This window comes from Leucoraja erinacea, chromosome 7 (genome assembly GCF_028641065.1).
Source record: "Leucoraja erinacea ecotype New England chromosome 7, Leri_hhj_1, whole genome shotgun sequence".
Lineage (NCBI taxonomy): Eukaryota > Metazoa > Chordata > Chondrichthyes > Rajiformes > Rajidae > Leucoraja > Leucoraja erinaceus.
In genome coordinates, this window is record NC_073383.1 from 32352718 (window position 1) to 32370552 (window position 17835).

The window sequence follows — 17835 nt, forward strand, 5'->3', positions numbered from 1 at the left end:
CATTTGGAGTATTGTGTGCAGTTCTGGTCGCCCCATTATAGGAAGAATGTGGTGCCTTTGGAGAGGGTGCAGAGAAGGTTTACCTGAATACTGCCAGGATTAGAGGGTTTCGGCTACAGAGAGAGGTTGGACAAACTTGGATAGTTTTCCTCCGTGGTAGACAAAAATGCTGGAGAAACTCAGCGGGTGCAGCAGCATCTATGGAGCGAAGGAAATAGCCAACGTTTAGGGCCGAAACCCTTCTTCAGACTCGCCTGAGGTTGAGGGGAGACCTGACTGAAGTATATAAAATAATGACAGTCATAGATAGAGTCGACAGTCAGAATCTTATTTCCCCCGAGGGTGGGACTACCAACGAATAGAGGGTAAGGTTTTAAGGTGAGTTTAAAGGAGATGTACAGGGCAACTTTGTTACACAGAGAGTGGTGGGAGCCTGGAACGCACTGCTGTGGTGGTGGTGGGGTGGAAACAGATTCAATAGACGCATTTTGGATGCTTTTAAATAGGCACATGGACATGCATGAAATGGAGGGATCTAGATCACATGCAGGCAGAGGAGATAAGCTTATCTTGGCATTATGTTTGGCTCGGATATCGCGTGCCTTTCCTGTGCGTACCATTTTATAATGTAAAATAAATACATGCCCGCCAACGATTTTCCTGGCACCATTGGTTCTAGAGCCTTGCTAGATTATCCGCAGATTTCAAGTGTGATCTAGTAATTTTGTCCGGATTAAAGGAGGTGCCGGATCACTGGTTGTCGGAAAAATCGCTGGTGGATCTGTATGTAAAAAAATAGAATTCAAATTTTTAAAGTTTCAAATATGTTTTATATATTCTTAGTGTACAGAAAATGGAAACATTGTAAATATCAGGACTTTATGGAGTTGTTAATTTTAAATACAAAGGTAAATCAGAACATTTATACATATAAAAATTGGAAATCTGCAAGTGGATATCGACAGTGTTTTTACTCTAACATAAATATTCCGCAACTTTTGAAAATCAGCAAAATTAAACTACACCATACATTAGAATTCCTTTCTCCCCCAAAATAATTGCTTGACAAAGTTTGAATGAAACTTTGAATACATATACAACAAACCATTCCAACAAGTGATTAAGAGACGATTTTGAGCTATTTCATAAGCCTTCATATTAGAAGCTAAACAAGAAGTATTTACCTGAACCAATATTCCTTTAACCAATTCATCGACTTTTGGTCATTAAAGATGGAAAAAAAGTAACATCCTTGGCATTACATACAAAATGGAGATAACAGCTAAGTTAAAGAAAAAGTTGTTTTTATCCAGACAGAATTTTCACCATTTATATATTTTCTGTGTAACACATTTCTTGATTTGGCTTTGAGATTCCAGTGAAACACATCAATGCTTTTCCTCGACAGAGACAGAGACAGAAAAAATTAATTGGCTTCCAATTTAGAGGCAACAGTTTTGGGAACCAAGGCTGGCCTGAAAATATACATTGTGCAAACGCAACATTGCTGAATGTTCATCAGAGAAATCAAAATATTTCATGGCTTTTATTTTACAGTACATATGAGAAAAAGTTGGAAATCACATTCTAAACTAGCTAAGCTTGAAGATAATTCTGATTTAAAAAACATGGCAGTTATATCTTCAATTGAATTTAAAACATTATCATCCTTGTTACAATAACGCATTCACGATTACTGCAGCTGTGCATGCACAGCATAAAGATTTTGCGTAGAAGTGTAAATTCTCATCTGAAAGTGTGAACGAGAGTTTTAAGTGCGTACAACTTTCACACAGGGCGTACAATATTTGTGTCCTCATAATTACTTGATGCACCACATCCATTCAATACCGAGACACAACCTCACCTAATCCAGTGAAATGCCTTTTGTAGTGCAAGAGAGAAGATACTGGTGACCTGTGAGCTTAACGAACACTCGTCAAATTTCAAAGTTGAATTTGGATATGTATCGAAATGCCAAGTCAAATTTAGTAAAGGGTTAGTGCATTAGATGGTGGTGAATGTTTGCGCTTTTCGAAGTTTAGCAGCCCCATCTCCCGAGAGAATCGCATCCAGTACTGCTTGATGAATCTCTCCCGGGTTGCTGATCGGAGAAGGTAAAGGAGGCTTTGGGATTCCCGATGGAGATGGCACCTGTGGACGGAATGGTTTTGGAAGCGTTGCTGGCACTGCGCGGTGCCAATCCCCTTTTATGTCCTTTTCAGCAACGCTTACCTGTAAAAGATTACAAGACAACAGCAATTGATGAAAAAAAAACACCTCTTTTCTTAAAGTATGGGAAGTGACTTCAGATTTTACTTTTCCCCATCCTCTCCCCTCTCCCATCAGTTGAGGTGCAGAAGTGAAAACGGCCACATCCAGATTCAGCAACAGTTTCTTCCCAGCTGATATTGGGCAACTGAACCATCCTCTCACCAACTAGAGAGCAGTCCTGAGCTTGCATCTACATCATTGGAAACATTTGAACTATCTTTAATATTATATCTTGCACATAATGTTATACCTTTCATCCTTTAGCTGAGCACTGCGCTTGGTTTGATTGTATTCATATATTGCTTTTTCTTTGTCAAGGTAGCACGCACAAAAATCTTTTCACCGAACCTTGGTACACGTGACAATAATAATAATCTAAATTAAAATCCCCCTCCCCAAGACCGCTCCCTGTGACTGCATGGGTTTTCTCTGGGTGCTCCGGTTTCCCCCACATCCCAAAGACATGGGTTTGTAGGTTAATTGGCTTCTGTGAACTGTAAATTGGCTCTATGGTAGTGTTAGTGTACGGGGTGATCATTGGTCGGCATGGACTCGGTGGGCCGAAGGGCCTGTATCGCTAAAGTAAAGTCCAAATAAAAGAGTTGTTTAAGAAAGGATCTCGACCCGAAACGTCGCCCGATCCTTCTCTCCATAGATGCTGCCTCCCCCGCTGAGTTTCTCCAGCATTTTATGTCTACCTCCAAATAAAAGAGTTGTTGCCTTTACTATCTGCAATGGCTCTCAATGAGGCAAGTATATATTTTTGTTTATTTCTGAGTTCTGTTGGTGTTCAAAAAAAATGTCTACACTTTTTTTTCCAAGCTGTCAAAGAAGCTCCAAGACTCCAAAACAAAGATTTTGACATCATGGCCTTTTCTGACAAAATTATTGAATTAAAAATATATATATTACTTTGTGCATTTGACAGCTCTGGGCCTGTACAACTCAGAGGGCAGAAGTTCGAGGGGGATCTCATTGAAACTCACCGAATAATGAATGGCCTGGATAGAGTGGATGCGAAGAAAATGTTTCCACTAGTGGGAGAGTCCAGGACCAGAGGGCACAGCCTCAGAATAAAAGGACGTAGGAGGATTAAAAGGAGATGGGGAGGAATTTATTTAGCCAGAAATTGGTGAATCTGTAGAATTTATTGCCACAGAGGACAGTGGAGGGCAAGTTATTGCGTAGTTTTAAAGCGGAGATTGATAAGTTCTTGATTAATAAGGGCGTCAAAGGTGTGGGGGGGAAGGCAGGAGAATGGAGTTGAGAGGAATAGAAAGATCAGCCATGATTGAATGGCAGAACAGTCTTGTGGACTGAATGACCTAATTCTGCTCCAATACCTTATGGTAAATAATAAATCTAAACTTGCAGGACATTTGCCATTACATCACCCTATTACTAATGTCCTATTATCTTTATGCTTGATAACATCTCTCGACCACACTTCTTAGTTTAATCCAAGCCTTTAATCTTTTTCTGCTTCTGAACCTTTCCCAACCCCTCTCATTCCACCACCATATTTAAAAAGTCCAATAATTACCCTATTTAGTTTGATTTGCCAGAACACTGCTACTTCACACAGAGTCAGTCCCATTGCAACTTGCTCCTGCCTCCAGATATCATGCCATAGTCTCAAGCATCAAAATACCATCTTCTAACATTTCTCTTCCACACATGCATTCAACTTTCCAGGTTGTCCATCTGGATAACAATTAGTGCTCAGATTAAGATCATTCCCTTTGATGTTTGGCATGTTGAATTTGCAGTCCAGCTCTTCCCACTCTCTCAGCAGAACCAATGTCACTGGTGCTCACATGGACTATGGTGCAGGTTTAGGCTTATTATTGCCACGTCATATCAGTGTCGCCAAAAGATTGTAACGCAGGACAGTGAAAAGCTTTGTTTTGCATACCATCCAGATAGCACCATGCATAAATACAATCAACTCAATCTCAAGTATAATAGATCGGATGCACCTTTAGAAAGGAGGAATTTCTTTAGCCAGAGGGTGGTGAATCTGTGGAATTCATTGATACAGAAGATGGTGGAGGCCAAGACAAGGCTATTTTTAAGGCAGATATTGACAGATCCTTGATTAGTAAAGGGCCTGTCCCACGGCCATTTTTTCGGCAATTGCTGGTATCATTGACTGACATATCAGGTCACCGAAAGGTTTGCGGCGTGCTGCGACATGACGCAGTATTAACGCATGGTGTTTTTTCAAATGTCGCAACATTTTTATTGTCGCCCTTGGATTTTTAAATGTTCTAAATCTTTTGGCGACACTGATATGACGCCGGCAGTCACCAAAAAAGTGGGACAGGCCCTTACGGGTATCAAGGGAGAAGGCAGGGGAATGCGGTTGAGAGGGAAAGATAGATCAGCATTGATTGAATGGAGGAATGGATTTGATGGGCCGAATGGCCTACTTCTGTTCCTATGACTTATGAATTAGATAGAGCAAAGGGGAAGATACAGAGTGCAGAATATAGTTCTCAGCATTGTAGCGCATCAGTCCTACAGGCAAAGTCTACTGTCCGCAATGGGGTAGAGGTGAATCGGACAGTACCCTAGATTATGGAAGGACCGTTCAGAAACCTGTTAACAGAGGGGAAGAAGCTGCTCCTGAGATGGCTTGATGAGTCTTCACATTTAAATCCTTCTCCGACTGTGAGACGATTTCCCTCGGCAGGGAATTTGGTAGACAACCAATTCATTGAAAATCATGGTCGCAATATTGGGGTGGCACAGTGGAGTAGCAGTAGAGTTGCTGCCTTACAGCGCCAGAGACCCAGGTTTGATCCTGACCATGGTTGCTCCCTGTGACCACGTGGGTTTTCTCCGGGTGCTCCAGTTTCCTCCCACACTCCAAAGATTAATAGATTTGTAGTTAATTGTACACTGTCCCGAGTGTATAAGATAGAGTTAGTATACCGGGTGACCCCTTGTTGGCCGGGACTCGGTGGGCCAAAGGGCCTGTTACCGCACAGTACCTCTAAAGTCTGAAGTCCAAACGGCACAGAACTTTATCTAAGCCTCTGACTGCACTGTTCCTTATTACTAACGCATATGTTTTTGCTTCTTCCAGAAGAATGGCGAGGCCACATTTATAGTATTGTGTTCAGTTTTGGCCACCATGATATAGGAAAAATGTTGTCAAGTTGGAAAGGGTGCATAGAAGATATACAACGATATTGCCAGGATTCAAGAGCCTGAGCTACAGGGAGAGGTCGAGCAGGCTAGGACTCTATTCCTTGGAGCGCAGGAGGATGAAGGGTGATCTGAAAGAGGTGTACAAAATCATGAGAGGAATAAATCAGTAAATGCACAGAGTCTTTTGTCCTGGGTAGGGGAATCAAGATCCAGAGGACGTGGGTTTACAGTGAGAGGGGAAGAATGTAATAGGAACCTCAGGGGTCACTTTTTTTACACAATGGGTGGTTGATGTCAGAGTTGACGTGGCCAAAGGAGGTGGTTGAGAGTAGGTACGATTCAAAATGGGGACATACATATGGAAGGTAAGGGATCTGAAGTTTAGGGTGATATGGGCCAAACTTCAGGTAGTTGGGAGAGTGGTAGATGGGCATGAATGAGCTCTCCAGTGAAGGTCTGTGGAATGAACAGGTTAAATTGTATCATCATTTAAAAATCATTGGATACTTCTCATCCATGGGAAGGGAATGGAAATCTCAAGGTCTGAGCGCAGGTATATGCACTAGCCAGATTATGTATTCGGACTAGAAGGGTCCCTTGTCCTGTTTTCCGAAGCCCTGTAATTGTTATATGGACTTCCTGACTCTTATAATCAGCTGCGAGGACCTATGAGGCAGGCGGTACTATCACAATGTTTAAAATACATATTCTACAGGTACATGGATCGCTATCTAGTTTAGAGTGATATCAAGATCCCCCAGGTATCAGGTCACAGATGTAGATGGGGATATTTTGTTTCCGCTCTACAATACAGAGTGAGAAACCACACCCTTAAATTCCATCATTTTGTTCCTCCTTATCTTTAGCTCATCCATACATGTGGCAAAAAATCTCATGTGAGCTTTAAACAAATGCAATGGCGAAAAGTTCTTCTTGAAACCTCACCCATACACTAGTTCATTCCTACACTCTAGGGACAATTTACAGAAGCCAATTAACCTCAAAACCTGCACGTCTTTGGGATGTTTGAGGAAACCATGAGAAAACCCACGCAGTGCGGGGAGAACGTACAAACTCTAGTACAGTGTTGCACCCTAGTCAGGATCGTAACTCAAGTTTATGGTGTTTATCAGGTCACTCTATCGCTGCGCCACCGTAGTGCCTCGTACATGGACCATAGTGTGAACCAGGCCCATATCCAACATTTTGTTCCTCCATATCTTTAGCTCATCCATACATGTGGCAAAAAATCTCATGTGAGCTTTAAACAAATGCAATGGCGAAAGTTCTTCTTGAAACCCAAGAGGAACTCTAGTTCATTCCTACACTCTTCCCCTCTACAGGGGTCAACCTCAAAACCTGCTGAGGGCTTGGGATGTGGGAGGCTCCATTATAGAAAGCCCACTTCGGGGCTGGGGGAAACGTCATGTCTCTGTACAGAGATCAACGTCGGTCAGGCATCGAACCCAGGTTTTGGTGTTGTGAGGCAGCATTTCTATCGAGATCCTGCTGCGAACCAAGCATTTTAGATATATGCTTTGAAACGTTCATAGTAAAAACTGGCAGACCGTGGAGAAAAGGTCCCTGGGAAATGGACCAAGAACGTTACTAGCAATTTCACATCTGCTAAATTCTGCCAGGGGAAGGAATTAGCACATGGTTCAGTTCAGAATACTTTTGCGTATATTCTTACGGCAGGATTAGTACAGGGCCCTAGTGAGACCACACCTGGAGTATTGTGTGCAGTTTTGGTCTCCAACTTTGAGGAAGGACATTCTTGCTATTGAGGGAGTGCAGTGTAGGTTTGCAAGGTTAATTCCCGGGATGGCGGGACTGTCAGATGTTGATAGAATGGAGCAGCTGGGCTTGTACACTCTGGAATTTAGAAGGATGAGAGGATATCTTATTGAGACATATAAGATTATTAAGGGTTTGGACACGCTAGAGGCAGGAAACGTGTTCCCGATGTTGGGGGAGTCCAGAACCAGGGGCCACAGTTTAAGAATAAGGGGTAAGCCATTTTAGAACGGAGACGAGGAAACACTTTTTCTCACAGAGGGTTGTGAGTCTGTGGAATTCTCTACCTCAGAGGGCGGTGGAGGCCAATTCTCTGGATACTTTCACGAGAGAGCCAGATAGGGCTCTTAAAGATAGCGGAATCAGGGGATATGGGGAGAAGGCAGGAACGGGGTACTGATTGGGGATGATCAGCCATGATCACATTGAATGGCAGTGCTGGCTCGAAGGGCCGAATGACATACTCCTGTACCTTTTGTCTTTTGTGTCTTGTCTATCTGATTTAGTACAGCTGCTACCTGGGAAATAATGGTTTGTATACAACCTGACTAAATATTTCAGCAAAACACAAAGTGCTGGAGGAACTCAGCGGGTCAGGCAACATCTGCGGGGGGAATGGACAGATGATGTTTCAAATCTGCAACCTTTAGTTTAGTTTAGAGATACAGCAGGGAAACAGCCCTCCGACCATCAATCACCGATTCACACTATTTCTATGTTATCCCACTTTCACATCCACTCCCTACACATTACATTACGGCCAATCAACCTACAAACCATCACATATCTTTGGGTTGTGTGAGGAAACCGGAGCACCCAGAGGAAATCCACGTGGTCGCGGGGAGAACATGAAAACTCCACAGAGAGCAGCCGAGGTCAGAATCGAACCCGGGTCTCTGTCGCTGCGAGGCATCAGCTCAACCAGTTGTACCACTGTGTTGTCCATTCTTCAGACTGATGTGATGGGGGGGGGAGTTGGAAAAGCGAGGTGGGGGTGGGACAAAACCTGGCGAGTGGTTGGTGGATACAGGTGAGGAGGGTAATTCACAGATGGGGGAAGTAAGTGACAGAAGTTGGTGGTGAAAAGGAGACAAAAGGTGTCAGATAAGGAGAGAAGAGGAGGAGTGAAATATAAAACCTGAGGGAGGGATATGGGCGGAAGGGGTCAGGGGGAGGAGAAAGAGGGGAAATGGGGGACTCAGGAATGGCAGTCGAGTGTACAATGGAGAGGAAAGAAGGGTCCCAACCTGAAACATCACCTTTCCATTCCCTCCACAGATCCCTCCACTGAGTTCTTCAAGCACTTTGAGTTTTGCACTTTGAGATCCCAGTATCTGCAGTTCCTTGTGTCTCCGAGTAAATATTTCCCTTCCTTCATATGATATATCAGTGTATATAGTTTAACACGAGAAATGTCACGGAGGGCTTTTTTTTTTAAGTCGTGTTACACGTTTACCCAAATTTCTGATAAGGTCAAAATATCGGATTCAAATTAAATTCTCCAGACAGACGATGAACAATTATACAGGTGCACAACCTTTTATCCGAAGATCCAAATAACGAAAACCTCTGAATAGCGACATTTTTTCGGTCCTTGAAGAAAGGTCCTTGAAAACGTTCACCGAGGGCGGCCCGCAGAGGTGACAGCGGAACCTCCGGTCGGTCCTCGAAGAAAGGGGAACTAAATCCCCATTCATAAAAGAGAAGGTGAGGGTATATTGCGCGGGAGGGTTAATAATTGACAATATGCTGCTACCTGCCAGCTGAGTTAAAAAGTTCCCACGGTAGACTCACGATACACATTGTATCGTGAGTCTTGCGTGGGAACTTTTTAACTCAGCGTGCAGGCAGCAGTAGATTGTCGCTCCCTTCAGTTTCACCCCACCTACACCCCTCTGCTTCCCGGCCATGTGTGTGACCCCTTCCCTCCCCTCTCCAGCTCATTGCACCGGCGCGGGGGCTTTGTACTGTCTTCACGTTGCGATGTTAGCAGCACAGTGCCAGTCACCGGAGACGTCAGGACCAACGGAACACCGACCCCCAGGCCCACTGCAAGCACGGAGATCCCAGATCAGCAACTCCAGCCCAGCCCCGTTCCAACTCCAGAGGAACACGCTCCCCGTATGGGCAGAAGCTGATGGTGTGCAAGGGGTACGTCTTGTTCTTGGGGTCGCGCAGCTCGGGCTGTGGGCGAACTGCCACTTGTCACCATAGCGGCCCATCGGGGAGCGGATTCCTCTGGAGTTGGAGGGGGAGGGGGGTATTGTGCTGTTTGATCGCCCCCTGCTCTCCCTGGGACAGGGAGACAGGACGTTCACCGAGGGCGGCCCGCAGAGGTGACAGCGGAACCTCCGGTCGGTCCTCGAAGAAAGGGGAACTAAATCCCCATTCATAAATGAGAAGATGAGAGTATATTGCGCGGGAGGGTTAATAATTGACAATATGCTGCTACCTGCCCGCTGAGTTAAAAAGTTCCCACGGTAGACACGATACACAGTGTATCGTGGGTCTTGCGTGGGAACTTTTTAACTCAGCGTGCAGGCAGCAGCAGATTGTCGCTCCCTTCAGTTTCACCCCACCTACACCCCTCTGCTCCCCGGCCATGTGTGTGACCCCATCCCTCCCCTCTCCAGCACCCCGCTCATTGCACCGGCGCGGGGGCTTTGTACTGTTTTCACGTCGGCGATGGCTGCAGGCCAGTGCAGTCACCGGAGACGTCAGGACCAATTGGTCGTCGACCACCAGGCCCACCACAAGCACGGAGATCCCAGAGACCCACAGCCAACAGCAGCCCAGCCCCGCTCCAACTACAGAGGAACCTCAGTTGCAGAGGGAGGGGGCAAGGGCGGTACAGTTCCCAGTCTCAGTTCCAGTCCAGGGGGGTGGCCGGAGACGTCAGGACCAACGGGACAGCGACCCCCAGGCCCACTGCAAGCACGGAGATCCCAGAGACCCACAGCCAGCAGCAACTCCAGCCCAGCCCCGCTCCAACTCCAGAGGAACACGTAGGGGCAGAAGCTGATGGTGTGCAAGGTGTTCTTGGGGTGGCGCAGCTCGGGCTGTGGGCAAACTGCCACTTGTCGCCGTAGCGGCCCATCGGGGAGCGGATTTCTCTGGAGTTGGAGGGGGAGGGGGGTATTGTGCTGTTTGATCGCCCCCTGCTATCCCAGGGACAGGGAGACACAGCGGCTTTTTAGACTGGTGGGCAATCACTTCCAAAGTTCTGCCCACACAGTCAGTACACCTCTCCTACACTGCATTTCATACAAACATTTATTCTGCAAGAAAAAAACGACATTGAAGACTCAAACTCGCGACCGAGTAACTGCCGGGATCAAGGCGCAAACTCGCGACCTTGCGGATATGAGCCGAACACTCTACCACTGAGCCAGCCATTAAAATCTACGCTAAAAAATTTCCATTCCGAAGACCGACAAATTCTGAATTACGAAAAGTGTCTGGTCCCAAGGCTTTCGGATAAAAGGTTGTGCACCTGTACTTGAAAATAACGAATTAAGTACAACACAATGACTAGGACTTGCATTTGGAATTTTAATTGTATGTCTCACAAGGAACTGCAGATGTTGGTTTACACGAAGATAGACTCAAAATCCTAGAGTAACTCAGCGGGTCAGGCAGCATCTCTGGAGAGAAGGAATAGTTGATGTTTTGGCTGGAGACCCTTCATCAGACTCAAATTATGTGTGTTACTTTGCAAGGAAAAAATAGAAACTCCTGAAATGACATTTGTGTATCAAGTTTACTACTCTGAAACAACCACTATTAAGTAATCCTATGCAAACACAAAGTGCTGGATGAATTCAGCATCAGGCAGCACGGAAACAGGCTTCTCTACCAACTTGCCAATGCCAACCAAGGTGCCCCATCTACACTAGTCCCACCTGCCTGCATTTGGTCCATATCCCTTGAAACATTTCCCCCCCCCCCCCCCCCCCTCTTACCTTAAACCTATTCCCTCTGTTTTTTTGATTCCCTTACTCTGGGCAAAAGACTGCGTTCACCCTAACTGTCCCCTCGTGATTTTATACATCTCCATAAGATCACTTCAAAAAGCCCTAACCTGCTCAACCTCTCCCTTTAGCTCAAGCCCTCAAATCCACGCAACATCTTCATGAACCTTCTCTTCCTCTCCAGCTTACAGTCATCCTTCCTATAGCCGGCTGACCAAAACTGAACATATTACTCCAACATCACTAACATATTGTACAACTGCAACACAACATCCCAACTTCTATACTCAATATTCTGATTGATGAAGGCTGATGTAACAAAAGCATTCATGTCCATCCTATCTACTCGTGGCACCACTTTCAGGAACTATGTGCTTGCACTCCTAGAGCCCTATGTTCCACAACACTCCTCAGGATCCTACCATTCACTGTCCAAGTCCTGCCATAGTTTGACTTCGATGGAAGGAATAGACAGACAATGGAACCTTTCTTCAGTGTCTTCCGACCCAAAACATTATTGTCAGCCTTAAGAAGGGTTCCACCCAAAACATGGTCTGTCCAATCAGTCCACAGATGCTGCCTGACCCACTGACGTCCTCCAGCTTTGCGCTTTGCTCAAGATTCCAGCATCTGCAGTTCCTTGTGTCTCCAACTAGCGATCCTTGCTGAGTTACCTGCTTTGGTATGTTGCTGTTGTTGGACTCCTGATGAACTGTAGAAGCTTGATGCAATTCTTTGTTTCCAAAGTCTGTGGGAGAAGACTGGCTTGACGAGTTGGCTTCAAGGTGCTTCGGTTTAATCGAACACGGTGCATTTGTTTGAGTTTTCCTGACCGCCGAGGACACGGCTAGGGCAAAGGGCGACGGGGAGGTAGGAGTGTACGTTTTGGAAGCAGCAGTAGTTCGAAGAGTTGCTGGGTTGAGTCGTATGGATGGCTTCTTTGCTACTTTGGGAGGCTGGGGAGGTCGGGATGCTGAAGTCCCACCAGCTTTGGACAACTCTCTTTGGACCTTCTCTTCAGCTGCACCAGCGAATTCTGGTGGTGGAGGGATTATGATCTCCCCATCGATGGTTTTTGTCGGGCTAAAATCCTGAAAGGACACTCCATTTTCTTCCTGTGCTCCATCCAAGCTGGACTGAGAAGGTAAACTGGAACTTCTGGCGAGCGCAGATGTAACGTACTGACCCGTGGTTCTCTTATGGAGCTGGAGGAAGACAGATCCAGGCCTCATTTTCTTCTCTGAAGTACTCTGTGATCTTTTGGTAACTGTTTCCCTGAGAGGTTCAGACTCATTGTCAACAACCGACTTAGAAACCGTTGATTCAGTGCCAGGGGAAGGGGTTGCAGAGTCGATGGGGACGGTTCTCAACACGTTACCCTGAGCTTCTTGTCGAATGTCCGTCACCTCCTGTGCAAGAGGCGCCAGCGGTCTAGAGTGGTTTGACGACTGTTTTGTAATATTAGACTCTGGGACATTATCGTGGGCAGGAGTTTGTTGATCCACTCTTTGAACTTCTGGCATGGGTCCGAATGAACTCTTTTCCAATGATTTTGGAGGGACAATTTTATAGGTGGTCATTCCAATCTTGGGTATATAGTCTCTTGTAATTTCATTAGATGGCTTGGGTTTGGGCTCAGATTCAGACCTGTAGATCATTGGAGTCTTTGTTGGACTTTTTGGCATTACAACTGTATCATCAGTCAACTGCGCCTCAGAGCGAGGTAACGTTGAAGGCTCGGTAACTCGCTCATTAGCAACGTGCAAATTTTCCTTGTCAGAGAGGTTGTGTGCGGTTGGCTCTGTTGACGTGGCGGTTGAGACAGACACACGGTTGTGCTGCTGAGAAGACCGAGGCACTCTGAAATTATTGCTTCCTGAGTCACCCGTGTTTTCAGCAACGTTTTTCACACTTTGCCCACGTGACGGGTTAACAGTATCATTTACAGTCTTGGTACCATGAGCAGGCTGGAAGTCCAGTGTTTTGTTAACTTCTTCGGATCTAACCTCTGCAACTTTCACCTCATTTACCTCCGTTGTCTCAGACCTCACTTGCTGGTCTTGGAAGGCTACATTGGTCGACTGAAAACCTTCAAATCTTTCCGTAGAATCTTTCGGCAGAAGACTTGTTGCTGCGTCTCCTGTTCCGCCATTACCCGATGGAATCAACCCTGATGTTTCTTCAGAACTTCTCGGATGTACTTCCTCACTTACATTTTCTGCAATTGGTTGCTCATCGACTGAAACGGAAAAAATAAAATCTATTTACTTGCACGATAAAATACTTCCAGAAATATTAGCGATTCATGTGCAATGTACAAGGTGATGAGTACTATCTGCACACTGCGGGCATGTATTGTCTTTCCCCTGACTGGTTAGCACGCAACTAAAGCTTTTCACTGTACCTTGGTACACGTGACAATAAACTAAACTTAAAATAAAGTTGTGTAGAAAGGAACTGCAGATGCTGATTTATACTGTAGATAGACACAAAGTGCAGGAGTAACTCAGCAGGTCAGGCAGCATCTCTGGAGAAAAAGGATGGGTGACATTTCGGGTTGGGATCCTTCTTCAGACTGAAAGTAGAGGGGAGAGAAATGGTCCTAGCTTGCCCAACCTCGCGCTAATTCTACACAAGTAGGAATTTGAAAGTGTACAGTTCCAGATTCCCTGGTTTACGAGGCACTTACCAGAACTGTTACCCGGTGAAAGGTCTTTATCCTCATGCTCCACAGCGACTTGACTGGAGTTCTGTTCAGCTCCACCTCCACTGAAGATACACAAACAAATTGGGAACATAAAGTATAAATATAGGCTTATCCTGTTAATCTGTTAATATACCAATTATTTTGCTGAATACTTGAACAATTTCAAACAAAACAATAGTGAGAGGGACGAGGTCAAAAAGCAAAGCACCATGGTGATCTGAGTGTACAGCGCAGAAACAGGCCCTTCGGCTCACCTTGCCCATGCTGACCAAGTTAGCTGGTCCCATATTCCTACAATTGTCGTAATTGTATCCGCGTAATCCAGGCCCAGTCTCATCCCGGTCACTCCCTCTTCTCCCCTCTCCCATCAGGCAAGAGGTACAGAAGTGTGAACACACACACCTACAGATTCAGGGACAGTTTCTTCCCAGCTGTTATCAGGCGATTGAACTATCCATCAACAACCAGATAGCGGTCCTAACCTCCCATCCACCTCGTTGGAGACCTAACTATCATTAATTGAACTTTATTTTGCACTAAATGTTGGACCCTACATGTGCACTGTGGATGGCTTGACTGTAATCATGTATAGTCTTTGCTTTGACTGGATAGCATGCAAACAAAGTATTTCACCCACCTCAGTACACGTGACATTAATGAACTAAACTTCTAGAGCTTCCTCTGACAGCTCGTTTCAGATATGGACTACCCTCTGATTTTGGCTTGATTGTATTAATGTACAGTATTATTCGATTTGATTTGACACCATGTAAAAGTAAGCTTTCCATTCTACGCCGATAGTAAAACTGAACCTAAGCCTAAAGGGCCTGTCCCACCAGCATGCGATTGCATGCGTCTAGCGCGACCAAATGGAAGCAGAGCTCGCACTGAGTATGCGCTAAGTACACACAAAGTTCGCGCGTGACGTAATTTACGTCAAACTCACCAATCAGCTGGGCAGGAGCCGGGCCTACTGAATTTGGATGTTGCACGGCGTCGGGCGGTGACGTCATCGCGCTATGCCACGCGCTAGGCGTACGCCGTCAAGACGCTGCGTACGACGTCAAGACGCTGCGTACGGCGTCGAGATGCTGCGTACGCCCGTAGAGACGTTGCGTTTGGCCTCAATGCGGCTGCGGGCCGACAGGCCGTTGACACGCGGGATTTTCAAACAGAGCCCCGCACAACTCCATAAGCCTACGCCTCAGTCGAAGTGGGACTGGCCCCGCGAGGCCGTATGCCTCAAGCGACCATGTTTGGTCACGCTAGATGCATGCAATCGCATGCCGGTGGGACAGGCCCTTAAAGACCTTGTACAGGTGTGGAAGTGGGGGAAATATTGAGCATACTGACTGGAGGTTGACTGTGGAGCTGCATACAAGTGGACAGAGCACTGTGGCCTTCGGAGAGAGTAGATGGTTAAACGGATTTGCAGGAATCAACGAGGCCACATAAACCTGTCTCCATTAGTTCTCACCTGCTGTCCAATTTAATCTCAGTGTCTATATTGGCTATTGTAGATACATCAGGAAGATTCACGTGGTCAGATGCTGATATCCGTGCACGTTTTGATGGTTGACCTTCGGTTCGATGAGGGTTTGTTGTCTCCTCCTTCTGAACACGGCCATCTCCTGCACCAACGTCTGGAGCCCTCGACTCTTCCATTTCCACAATCTCCTCAAGGTTATTTTCAGATCCAATGCCAGCTGGACACAGAGAAACCAGGGCCATGTATCAGCATCAACACTAATGAACCAAATGTCCCAACATTTCTCAAAGTGGAAAGCTTCTACAACCGAACGTGCACCCTTCTGATTTGAATTTTGGAATTTGTTCTCCCCGTTCTTGTATGTTCTCCCCGTGGGTTTTCTCCGGGTGCTCCTGTTTACTCCCACACTCCAAAGAGGTACAGGTTTGTAGGTTAATTGACTTTGGTAAAAATCGTAAATTGTCCCTAGTGTGTAGGATAGTGCTGGATCACTGATCGACGAGGATCGGTGGGCCGAAGGGCCAGTTTCCGCACTGTGTCTCTAAACCACACTAAACTAAATGACATTTGGAAAAATGAATGTGCAGGGTCTTTTTGACCACGGGAGGGGAATCAAGAAGCAGAGGACAAAGGTTGGAGGTGAGAGGGGAAAGCTTTAACAGGAACCTGAGGGGCAACATTTTCACACACAAGGTAAGGTACGAGGTGTATACCACTAGTTTTGTTTGGGCCTGCTAGAAGATGTGAACTAACTCTGAAATTAATTTTGTTGGCATGTGAAATGTATCCATGGTCAGAAAGTCTATAGCTCACTAAAAGTGACGGCATGAGTTGACAGGGTGGTTTGTATGTTCTCCCTGCAGCTCCCTGGATTTTCTCTGGGTGCTCCGGTTTCCTCCCACATTTTAAAGACGTACAGGTTTGTAGGTAATTGGCTTCTATTTGCTTCTAAATTACCCCTAGTGTGCAGGATGTGAAACTGGAATAACATGGAACTATTGTACGGGGTGATCGCTGGTCAGCGTGGACCCTGTTTCCACATTGCATCTCTAAAAAAAGGATTGATTGAACTTGAAATTGATTTAAATTATTAAAACCCAACTAAAACTACATTTTGAAAATGGGTACGTTGCTCAGAATCCCAAGGAACCCGAACACGGCTAGTTCTTGGTGAAGAGTGTACGTTGCCAATAAATTAGAAGCCTTTTACCTTGATCGCTGGATGACATTTTAGCAGCAAAAGCCTTATCTTCAGTGTCAGGCGTTGGACAGGATCCCAGATCAGAATCTGTCAAAGAAATAAGTGACATTTTGGTTCAGACTGGAATTTAATTTATTTAATCACATAATTACTTAATTTAATTATTTAATTGCTTAATTAATTAAGGAACAATACCATAATTGAAATCTCAACACAAATCATTCAACCAGAACAGTGTACAGTTTACAAGTCAGTTAACTAGATTCAGGAAAGCAGCCAACGTAATCTTTTTCACTCTGTTTGTTCTCTCTTCTCCCCACTCCCATTCGTAGAACATACAGAAGCGTGCACCACCAGACTCAGGAACAGCTTCTGCCCCTCTGTTATCAGACGACTGAACGGCCCACCCATAAGCTATGGCTTAGTCCCAATTTGCCAACCTACCTCATTGCAACTCTTGCACTTTTTCCTCTGTAACTGCAACATAAAATGCTGCAACACTATCCTGCACTCTCTATACCCTGTTGCAAATTCCTTATCAAAACTAGCCCTTCCTCAAACTGATTGTGGAGGGGGAGAAAGCGAAACTATGTTCTCCAGAGATGCTGCCTGACCCGCTGAGCTACTCCAGCACTTTGTGTCTTTTTTTGTAAACCAGCACCTGCAGTTCCTTGTTGCTGTGGTATATTCTCTGAGTTCACCTGGTGGGTCCCGATGTGTAGGGAAAAGCTGATAATCCGGACCCAGTTCGTCCCCCGAAGTCCGGAGACTGGAGAGGAGGGAGCCAGCACCGGCGGACACGAGGAGCGAGGCCGGTAGGAGAGGAGAGGGAACCGGGGTGTGGCCTGACCCCATCATGGTCAGCTGTGGGAGGCGACCCTGGGGACAAAGGTGGACGGGTAAGGAGAGGGACAGACGTTGGCTCGCTGAACAATCCAGATGTGCAAGGAAGGCGACGGCTGGAGGCCCTACGGCAGCCTAGGGCTTGCCTGGATTGGGCACGCTGATCGGGACTGGTCTGTGAAAATTGCACAAAAACCTGGCACCTCTTGCATGCGGGCTCAGTGGACTATTTCTGTACACATTGCTAATCGGGGATTGTACTTGGGTATAGCAATACTTCACTGAACTGGAGGCAAAAAAAGAATTTCACTGTGCGTTTGAACCTATGACAATAAAGCACCATTTACCAAAATGACAATATCGTTTTTATGTCACGCTGGAAATTCAAATCACAATT

At 45.8% G+C, this 17835-nt stretch overlaps 1 protein-coding gene across 1 annotated transcript in view; it reads right to left on the bottom strand.

Moving 5' to 3' along the window:
• Positions 1-1345: 1345 nt before the first annotated feature.
• The window catches only part of LOC129698840 (cordon-bleu protein-like 1), a 102017-nt gene continuing 85527 nt past the window's right edge, over positions 1346-17835 (bottom strand). The window contains exons 9-13 of the mRNA XM_055638159.1: positions 16605-16682; positions 15383-15611; positions 13888-13967; positions 11873-13437; positions 1346-2235 (exon numbers count right to left, since the gene is read on the bottom strand). Coding sequence (XP_055494134.1) covers positions 2008-2235; positions 11873-13437; positions 13888-13967; positions 15383-15611; positions 16605-16682 — 2180 coding nt within the window. The 3' untranslated portion in view covers positions 1346-2007. The remainder of the gene's footprint in view (positions 2236-11872; positions 13438-13887; positions 13968-15382; positions 15612-16604; positions 16683-17835) is intronic.